The following is a 10918-nucleotide window of genomic DNA, read 5'->3' as shown; positions in this document are numbered from 1 at the left end:
TACACCACACGGGGAAGGGTTTCAGGGTTGCACAAACACCGTTATGTCCTGAAGAAGCGCTCCCCCTGCGGCCAGACGTCATCATGACATCTGAACACACAGGTGTTATTATGCCCTGCGTGGCTTTAAATATTATTTAATGATTAGTTTGTATTACTGACCTTTGTCCATAGAAATATGACAAAATTGCTGCCATGTTGAATGTCTACAATTAGCTCTCGCCCCTCCCGAACTGCTCCCAAAATGTGGGCCACGGACCCCTGGTGGGCCCCGAATGGTACTACAAGTGGGCGTTAAGAAGTCAATTATTATAAATAGGCTAAATTATAACTGACAAAACTATTATTAAAACTATTACAGTTCAAATCAGTTTTATTCGTGTAATTCCAAATTACAACAATAATTGCCTCAAGGTGCTTTAAATGTAAGGTTAGAGAGGAAACAGCAACAATCAGATAACCCCTGATGAGGAAGCACTCGGCCAGAATGAGAAAGAAAAAACACACTTTTAGCAGGAAGAAAACTCCTGCAGAACCAGTTCAGTTTCTGGTGCAACCAACTCAGAGTAAGGGTAAAGAGAAAAGACAAAGAGGGTACGGGGAGACAGGACAAAACACAGATTGTGGGGGATAAAAGACACAATTCAATGGCATGCAGTAGTGTATGAACACCTGGGGAAAGAAAAGTGAAGAAGAAATGCTCAGTGTATCAAAGGTATAAGCAGTCTGACCTTATAGCAGCATAACTAAGGAATGGTTGAGGGTCACCTGATTCACCCCTATCTTTATCAAAAAGTTTAAGTCAAGTGATGAGGTTAGGGGTTTCCCTCCAGTCCATGAAAAATTTAATTTTTCATGGACTGGAGGGAAACCCCTCCAGGTTAGGGGTTTCCCTCCAGTCCATGAAAAATTTAATTTTTCATGGACTGGTACTTATATCACACTTTTACCTAACTGAGCATTCAGATAGAGTGCTCACATTCATGCTCCACTTTATTCCATGCCTTGCACACATTCACACTCCAATGAGGGGACAGTTTGGGGTTCAGTAGGATACTTCAACAAGCTGACTGAAGGACCCAGGGATCAAACATTGACCTTTTAGTTTGTAACTCTACCTGCTGCACCTCCTTGTTAAGCATCATACAAGTTTTACAATTTTTTATACATTTTTCATAAACAGTAAAAATGACACGTTTTTTGTGTCCTGAATAGATCAGCCTGAGGGAGACTGTGCTCTGCTGCGTCTGTAGTATAGAGTGGAGCTGGTGCAATAGAATGTCCATTGAATAGATAGAATAGAATCGCCCTTTATTGTCATTGTACATGTACAACGAAATGGTAAAAACTTTGTGGAAACAGCGCTGTCACAGCATCAGCTGAATGAATGATCTTTTGCGTCATTGTTTCATAAATGTGGTCAGTATAATGACCATATTTATCAAAGAGCAACCTTTTTTTTATTTGTTTTGTACTACAAGTAACTTCAGTGGGTTTTATTTGAATAAGCTTTAAGCTGTGTCACACGAGAGTATTCCTTTTTTTTCTGTCTCTGTTTTAACGTTGATCAACAAATCATCACTACAGACTGAAACTAAAGCTGAGCTGTACATTTTGAAAAAAATATCCACTGTTAGCTCTATTTGAGATTTCCATTTTTAGAGTCTCAAAAGTTCTCACGGGATTAAAACGTTTTTTGGTTTTTTGTGGTAAGCTACAGAACTCTTTGAATGATTTACAAATTTAAGAGCGCAGCGACCTTGGAAATAAAATCAGTGTCAACGTTTTAGAAATTATTTGTTTTATCACTTTTATCCAAAGTAATTCAAACCCAAATATGTATTTACCTAGGAGGCAGTCATCCATGGAAAATAGAATCCAATTTTATGGAACTACAAATTAGCAGATGACATCTTCTGCTACCTGAACAATAAATTTGTGTTATCATCTTTGAATATAGTGAGAACCTATTGTACTATTTTTTCTCGTGACCACAATACATGAACCAAACTAAAAAAAAAGTCACATGACAGTTGAAACAAGCTGTAAGTGTGAAGTGTGTAACACAAAGTGAATATTATTTTAATATTTGGGTTAACAAGCCCTCTTTTACCCGAGAGCAAGCTTCACCATGCAGCAGGAATGTGCCTCAACCTCTTAATCAGCCTCTACGCTGAGCCGAGGTCATGTGCTGCACCTTACAGTAGGCAGCTACTTTGTCAGAACTTGGATTCAAGTGCAAAATTTAGTCTTTGTAAATGGTTTCTGCGAGCATAACTTTACGGCAGCTTTCAAAATGAACGCGGATGAGGGACGTGCGGAATCAAGGAAAGAGGTGAGTCATACATGGGTTTGGAACCAATGAGGGCTGTTAGAAAGAAAAAAAAAGAATAAAGAAATAAATAAAATAAATTATTTTAGAATATTTGCAGGGTTTTTTGTTTCTTTTTGTTTTTCTTGTTTTTTGTTCGTTTTGGGTTTTTTTAAAAAAAATAATTCCTGGGTTCAGACGTCTTTCCTCAAATGACTAAAGAGAGCCAGTCACGAGGCAAAGTCGTGAAGAAAAACGTTAAATTCACATGAAATAAAACGTAGCTAGTGTCTGTGGAGGATGCGAGCTGTAATCCGTAGTTTAATAATTTTAATCCTAAATAAATGTCATTTATATTTTAAATCCTAAAATAAATCCTAAATAAATATTTAAATTCTAAAAGCGCGTGGTTTTGGGTTGCCAGATTGACAAAAATCCGTTTAAAGTACTTGGTATTGATATGTATTATAACTGCAGTTCGGATTGTTGTATACAGAATGTCTTAAATTATGAATATTTATTATCAACTTTATTAAACTGCTAATGAATTGCCCTTTATAAACATTTCCGGGCATCCCTCCTCTGACGGAGACTGGAGTCCTTATGATGGAAAAGACAGCAGCCACAAAAACCTTGCACCATGGCCGGCCCAGATTGCTCTCCACAGTTAATCCATCCAGCGGCTGCAGTTATTCAAAAAACTTCACCAACTGCTTTTCTATACTTGAACTATAGGGGGAGTCCGCACATAGCATCTTTACTGCTGAGCGTATAGCCTAGGACATATGTTACGGCATAACTATGGATTTTTTTTTTCTCAGCCTTTTAAAATGTGAATGTGGTACTGCATACTGCCTGTAGGCATACATCACACTTCCATGGCATCAAACCTGTGAGCTATGCAAGTCTTTAAAAACAAAAAAAAGAAAAGAAACCAAAATATATTAAAATAGGTGCACATTGTGCTACTCTTTGTGAAACATGTTTTCGGTAGACCAAAATCATAATGCTATGTAACTCCCCTATGTGTGGATCCCGAAATACTTTTCTTCTTTTATGTGAAAGTAATTAAACTACACTGCATGCTGTGTTTGGATTCAGTTAGTGCGCCATGAACTTTGAATAAACATGGAATAATTTAGCCAATTCCCCACACCCTAAGGACACTTTCTGACAACAGATCAATTGTATTATCCCCGTCATAAACTCATCCCCCCATCCGCTTTAAGTTTCCTGTTGGATGCAAGCTCCTGCGAGAAGGATACTCTGATATTCTGCTCTCCCTCAAAGAATCCAGGACTTTAAGCAAAATATAAAACATGCCAAAAGAATACAAGAATGAATATCAGCCTCTTCTAGCTAAAGCAACCAAAGATAGAAGGCGGCCAAAGGTAAGTGGATTGTAATGGATTAAGGGTTTTGAAAAATAAAAGTACGTTTGGCAGCATGGTGGGACGCAGCTTTCTGTCCAAGATGATATTGAAACACTTTTGTTTGTGGGTCTGTTTTTCTGTTTGCAGCTTCCAAACAAATCACTTCTGCTGGCTGTGTGTGCTGCTGGCATCGGGGGGACCTTTCAGTATGGATATAATATATCTGTCATCAATGCGCCCACAGCGGTAATAATTCTGCTGCCTCTCACTGGACTTTTTCCATAACTATTGATCTAAATGATCAAAACACGGTCTGAGGGCAAACTTAGTAACACGTGGACTACAGTCACTGTTTTTGTTATTCTGATATTAGAGAACACGCACACACAAACACACAACACATAATTTGTTCTAACAAGCACAGGCGGTCTAATGATCGCCAAGTACAGTGATGTTATTCAGTGACAAAAAAGTAGACTGATAATAAGAGTAGTGGCAGTATTTAGACATTGCTTTGCACTCGTGTTGATAAAAAACAGTGTTTGTGTTCAATTTTCTTCTTTTCTCTCCAGTATGTGCAAGATTTCATCAACCAAACCTGGAGCGAGCGTTACCAAACTCAAATATCAGATGATGGTCTCACCCTCCTCTGGTCCACTATCGTGTCCATATTCACTTTAGGAGGACTTATAGGGGCACTGATTGGTGGAACATTGTCTGTGAGGGTCGGAAGGTATGGACATGTTTTGTTTTTTTTGTTTTTTTAATGAAAAATTGTCTTCTCTTTTATAAATAATGGGATTCATTTTTTCTTTCCAGAAAAGGGACACTGCTGACCAATAACATATTTGCACTCCTGGCTGCTTTGCTGATGGGTCTGAGTTATCCTACAGGGTTATTTGAATTACTCATCATCGGACGTTTCATCTCTGGATTAAATGCAGGTGAGTACATCAGGAACACTTAAATGTTTTGTTTCTAAATCTTGGAGAAACACAGATACATGAATTAGATGTCCAGTTAATAATGGCTAATAATGATGCTGCATGAAAACCTTCTGAAATGTCTTTTAAATATTTTTATAGGCATTGCCATTTGTGTTCAACCTCTATATTTGGGAGAAATAGCTCCGACTTCACTGCGTGGTGCTATGGGAATGGGAACCTCAATTTTCATTACTGGGGGGATCTTTACCGGACAAGTGATTGGCCTCAGGTGATGAATAAACACATTAAGAAGAAGAACTTTTCACACAGTTCCAATGCTACATCCCTTCAAAGAAAATATCAAGCTGAAGTCCTTGTACAATTATACAGAGAGCTCCTGGGGAAAGAGGAGTACTGGCCCATCCTGCTCTCCACCACCTGTATCCCAGCTTTTCTGCAGCTCCTGATCCTGCCCTGGTTCCCTGAGAGCCCACGCTATCTGCTCATCGACAAAGGGGATGAAGAGGGTTGTAAGAAAGGTAAAACAGCTGCACCGTTCCTTCCATTTCAGATCGCTGGGAATTGTATTCTTCCAGGAAAGATGACTTAGTGCATGTGACAGCGTAAATAATAAAATGTATAAAGACTACCCTTTGGCAGAAATAACCAGAGGCAGAGACATTTATCTTTTCATTTCAAGCATGTGATGAATTTCTGACGGTGGAAACCTTCTGACAGGACACCCCCCCAAACAGCAAACAGCCACCGCAGATTAGTCAGATATGAAGGAAGTGCAATAACTTGAAGTCCTGTGTGTCTTATGTGTCTGCAGCCCTGAAGCAGCTGCACGGTATAGCTGATTGTGACAGTGAACAAGAGGATATTGAGAAGGAGAGGAATAGCTTATCAGGTTTACAGGCCAAGAAACCCTGGGAGCTCTTTGCTGATCGCTCTTTACGCTGGCAAGTTCTCACCATCATGGTGCTCAACGCTGCACAACAGCTGAACGGCATCAATGCTGTACGTACGACCACTTTAAAAAGTTCACACAAAGATAAAAAAGGAGTTTCCAAAGAACTGAAAGTTATGGTTTTGTGTTTGTTTCTTTATTTGTTTTCTACACTCCCTGTAGATTTACTTCTACGCAGGTTACGTGTTCAAACAGTCTGGTATTCCCAGTGATAAGATACCATATGCCACTGTCGGCACTGGTGCCTGTGAATGCATCACCGCTTTAACATGTGTAAGTATGAGTTTCTCGTCATGTATTTTCAAGTATTGTTTTTAGTATTTGGATGAAAATCCACTGCAACTGCTTGAAGTTTAGAACCCACAGACATCACCAGATCTCCTCCCTTGAGATGTTCCCCTGGCTTTTACAGCATCCATCTTCAGTCGCTGCTAGTTTGTGGGTCTTCATTCAGTTTTTATTTAAGAACTAAAAAATCATGCTCTGGTGGATTGAAATCAGGTGACTGGCTTGGTCATTGAAGGATATCCCATTTATTTGCCTCAGACAAACTCTTTGCAGTATGCTTTGGATCATTATCCATTTTAATAGAAATTATAGCTGTGCAAACTTCTGATGTCTTTGTGCTACTTCTATCAGCAGTCACATAATCAGTAAACATTATAATGCTGTTCAGCCATGCATGCCTATGAATTAGGCCTCCACCATGTCTGACAGATAGCATTTCATGCTTCAGATCACGAGCAGATTTTCTCCTTCGCCATGCTTTTCTCTTCTAATCAGTTGGGCTTCTGTGTTTCATCTACCCAAAGAATCTATTTCAGTACTGTACATGTCGAATCTTCTTCTTGTTCTTGAGTGTAACCAGTGGTTTGCGCCTCGTTGTCAGCCTTCTGTATTTCCATTCATAAAGACATCTCTTTATTGTAGACCTTCACTAGTTTTTTTATATTTACACAGATATGTTCTAAAAACCCAATAAACTCAATAGATTTAAGTGTAGATGAATGTATTTTGGGATCATTTTTTACCTAACTCTGACTTCAAAAAAAATTCCAGTCCCTTTACACTGAGGGTGCCAAACATAAGGCCTGGGGGCCAGAATTGGCCCAATAGATAAACAATTAAATAACAAGAAAGTTCCTGTTTTTTCACTACCTACTATAGAAATGCCCGCAAAAATGAAAACTAGATATGTTTTAATTACATGACATGAACCACCAGAGCTTTTTTTTGTAATTTTACACATTTATTGTGTAGTTTTACTGCTCTGACCCATTTAAGATCAAAGTGAGCTGTATGCATCATCCCTGCCCTACACAGTTATTGTGTGTTAATCTGAGTGTATTCACCTTATAAGTATGACTCAAAGCATAAGCTGACTTGTAGTCCTTTTTATGAGATCTCTGCTTCCAGTTTAACTCAGGATATACAAATATCATAAAACTCTAATGTGACATTTTTTTCTACGAATTTCTTTGTCATTGCTATTGCTTGGGATGCTTGTGGTGGTCTGTGAAGTGAAATTTACTCTTATAAAACTTCTTCTTGTTTACAGACAAGTTTTCTTTATAGACGAAATGTATGCCTCACTTATTCATAATGCATGATGACGTCAGAGGTTAGAAGATACAGATCTTACACTTTTTAAGCCCAAAGCCTTTAAAAGTAACATTTGCTTTTCCTGGGGTGAAGGACTGCTTACCCATTACTGGACTAATATGTGACAAAGAATCCAACTGGTAAACCCAAAACAATGTGTGTAATGGTCCGAATATTAATATACTTTTGCAATTATTTTTACTGAGTCAGATTATGAATACAAGGGAGTTTTAGACTATAAGATTTCATGCAAGCCCACTCAGGACTATCATTTGTTAAAAAATAAGTCACAATAGACCTCAGCTTTGCAGTGCAATAACTTCGGCTTACTCTACCGAGGAGGCAGGATCTCCTGAAGCAAGCTGAGTTTTGCCAGGTGAGACAGCACATCTGAAGTGAACTATCTTCTCCCGGGTGTCATGTGTCTCATGTGACCAAGTCCAGCTCCTGACACTGTTCAGAGTTTATGTGTGAAATGGCTTTAGTTGTGCATACTTGTATTTATAATCTATCTTAACTGGAAAATACATTGAACTTTAGTTTCAAATTTTTCTTTTTGTTTCAGCAAACACAGAAATAATGATCCTCTATGACACTTACAGCAATCTTAAAATCACAAGATGAGACCTTTCAAATATCGCTTCCAAGCGATGAACTGTCAGAGGCGGTCAGATTATAAAAAAGAAACCATCAGGAAGAAAAATAGAAAAGAATTTCAAGACGTTTGTGTAAGATGGCTGGAAATAGAACATGAAATGGATCAGAGTAATCCTCAAAAGAGATGTTTGCCTGGAGTCTTTCTGGTCTTGTGACATGCTGTGTGTCTCACAGGGTATGCTCATTGACCGTCTGGGAAGGAAAGTACTCATCATGGGAGGATACACACTGATGGCTATCTGCTGCGTTTTATTCACGCTGACCCTAACTTTTCAGGTAATTATCGTCAGGCCAAGAAATCTTTTTAAAAAGAGATATTTAAGGGTTTAAGCCCTGTGTGGTGTTCATGCTTTCGTTACCCTGGTTGCATCACATATGGAGGTGTTTCAGTCCTTGGACAAGTAAACTATGCAATTTAACCATTTTTGGCATCCATATTTCTCCCTGTGTTGGCCGCTGGTAAGCTTATTTTGGAGATGACTAAAGGTCAGCCTCGTGCTTACTGTCAGACTCTGTCAGGTGAGCACTGTCAGAGTGCTCACCTGACAGCGAGTGACCTGCGTGCTAAAGGCTAGAGTTATCACTGCAGAGTTTGAGTCTGTCCCGTCGTTCCTTCCTGTCTGCACCATCACATCTGATAAAACTCAACTGTTTCTCTGCATCATCTTCCAAAACTGACTCATCTAAAAGTGCTAAGCAGAGAATGAGTTCATGACCAATACGCAGCCACACAGGTCAAGCTATTTGTATTTGTTGTGCCCCACCCTCGATATGCAGCCTGGGATGGAGCGTGAGAAACTACATTGTGGTTCCCACAACCCAGAGGTTAAAATGTGCAGGAAAAGCAGGAGCACAAACGCATACACACTAAAAACACACCTGAACACACATGCTTAATATGAATGTGCAGGGTTGCTCTATGAAGTTTTATTGTATGCATTCTTTGCAGAAAATGAGCCAAAGGCAAAAAGTCTGAAGAAACAATCAAAATTACATATTTTTTCTTTTGGTAAATACTGAAAACGGGTCCAACAGACCTGAACGCCACACAGAGGTTAAGGCATGTCCCTACCTGTGTTATAACGTTTCTTTTGCACAACTTCCTTGTTCTCAGGAGGCGAGCCCAGTTGTTCCATACCTCAGCATGGTCTGTGTTTTTGCTTTCATCTTAAGTTTTGGCTTAGGACCAGGTAAAAATGTTCTTTCTTTCACCGAAGCATGTGCATCATCAGCTGCGTCTGCACATCAGCTGTAACAGGGATTTCTTCTGTGTCTTCCCCCATGAAGGTGGCGTGACTAACATCTTAACAACTGAGCTGTTCACGCAAAACTCGCGCCCTGCAGCGTACATGCTTGCAGGGTCAGTGAACTGGTCCAGTTTCTTCTTCATTGGCCTGGTCTTCCCCTTCATTGTGGTAGGTGTTCAAATGGTTGAGGATCTATGATCATTTTGGAATATTTTATCACCATTTCTTGCATTTAAAATGAACATTTAAACCTCGATGTTGTACTTGGATATGTTCCACTCACTTGTTTTATTTTTTACAGCTCGGACTGAAGCAGTACTGTTTCCTGGTGTTCTTGGTTATCTGCTGCTTGGTGATAATATATATCTTCCTTGTTGTCCCTGAAACCAAGAACAAAACCTTTCTGGAAATCCAGAACGAGTTCCAGTCTTCCAAAAAGAGGCAGATCGGCTGTTCGGACGGAGCAGGGACAATACTGTTGTCAACTTCAATATGAAATGTGCCTCGTTAAACAGGGTTATTTAATCAGTGATTCTTTATGTCACACAATATTTATCACACAAATCTGAAATATTTATAGCGAACACATGAGATAACTTCCTGACACCCAGGTTCATGTTTGGGATGCAATTTGTAATTTTGCCTTGTTATTTTTGATTAGTTGGACATAAACTAAGTTTTCTCTTTGAGCAGGGAGTTGTTACTTTATTACAAAGCTGTTACATACTTTTTTTTTTATCAAGTCCTAATATTGGGATAATCAGGTCATTTTACAGCACAATACAATAAAGTCAACACAGCTTAACAACGTATAAAACACAGCTGAGCAGAATGAAGAATAAGGTGCAGAACAGCAAAATGAAATACGCAAATTGATGATGCAGGGTCTCAGGTTAACATTCTCACCAGCCACTTTGTTAGCTACACCCACTACCTCTAATCAGCCAATCATGTAACAGCAACTCATTTAAACGTGCAGACATGATCAAGATGACCTGCTGAAGTTCAATCTGAGCATCAGAATGAACATTTAAGTGACTTTGAAAGTGGCAAAAAATTGGTGCTAGACAAGCTGGTCAGAATATTTTACAAACTGCTGATCTACTGGGATTGTCTCAAACAACCATCTCTTCACAGAGAATGGTCTGAAAAAACTTCTGATGCCAGAGGTCAAAAGAGAATGGGCAGACTGCTTTGAGCCGATAGGAAGGAAACAGTAACTTAAATAACCAGTCGTTACAACAAGGCACAGAAAAGGATGACATGTTGAACCATTACACCCAGAAAACCACACCAGGTACCACTACTGTCAGCTGACAACGGGAACCTGATGCCACAAATTCATATGGCTCACCAAAATTGGACAACAGAAGAATGGAAAAATGTTCTCTGGTCTGAAGAGTCTGAGTTTCTGTGGCAATATTCAGACGGTAGGATTAGAATTTTAAGGGTTATATTAAGGCTGGTGGCGATGTGGGGATATTTTCTTGGCACACATTGTTTAAACCGCACAGCCTACCTGACAGCTGTTGCTGACCATTTCCTTCCTTTCGTGACCACAGTGTATCCATCTGCTAAAGGTGGTTCTGCCCAGTGGAATCAAAGTGTACCTAAAAGTTTCTGGTGGGTGTATGTTGCTTAATAATGAATTGTGCTGTAAACTATAGTTCCTTTTTAGATCTTGTCAGGGGTAGACATTAGTTCAAACACAAGTAAGAGAAATGAGACACTGTAGACCGACTCAGAAAGAAGACGTGCACACGGGTGAATGTCTCTGAGAAGACAGACACACTGAGCGCAGGCTTGGTCCTTTATTTATAGTGAAAGTCAGTT

General features: G+C 39.4%; 1 protein-coding gene across 2 annotated transcripts; it reads left to right on the top strand.

Moving 5' to 3' along the window:
• The first annotated feature begins 2248 nt into the window (after positions 1-2248).
• On the top strand, positions 2249-9774 carry slc2a11b (solute carrier family 2 member 11b). Of its 2 annotated transcripts, none has more exons than XM_085293128.1 (12): positions 2249-2334; positions 3831-3929; positions 4256-4416; positions 4503-4627; positions 4769-4898; positions 5000-5148; positions 5442-5629; positions 5742-5852; positions 8013-8114; positions 8953-9028; positions 9126-9253; positions 9387-9774. In XM_085293128.1, the coding sequence occupies exons 1-12, from the start codon at positions 2296-2298 to the stop codon at positions 9579-9581; spliced, it is 1503 nt and encodes a 500-aa protein (XP_085149254.1). In that variant the 5' UTR covers positions 2249-2295; the 3' UTR covers positions 9582-9774. The 2 variants fall into 2 exon arrangements, with proteins under 2 accessions (XP_085149254.1, XP_085149253.1); XM_085293127.1 differs by lacking the exon at positions 2249-2334 and adding an exon at positions 3569-3701.
• The last annotated feature ends 1144 nt before the right edge of the window (positions 9775-10918 follow it).

This window comes from Mchenga conophoros, linkage group LG12 (genome assembly GCF_057382185.1).
Source record: "Mchenga conophoros isolate Kocher_MC1m ecotype Shallow Benthic linkage group LG12, M_conophoros_male_GT1.1, whole genome shotgun sequence".
NCBI classification, from domain to species: Eukaryota; Metazoa; Chordata; class Actinopteri; order Cichliformes; family Cichlidae; genus Mchenga; species Mchenga conophoros.
Note: the sequence above shows the minus strand (reverse complement) of the source record. Positions and strands in the feature narration are given on the sequence as shown.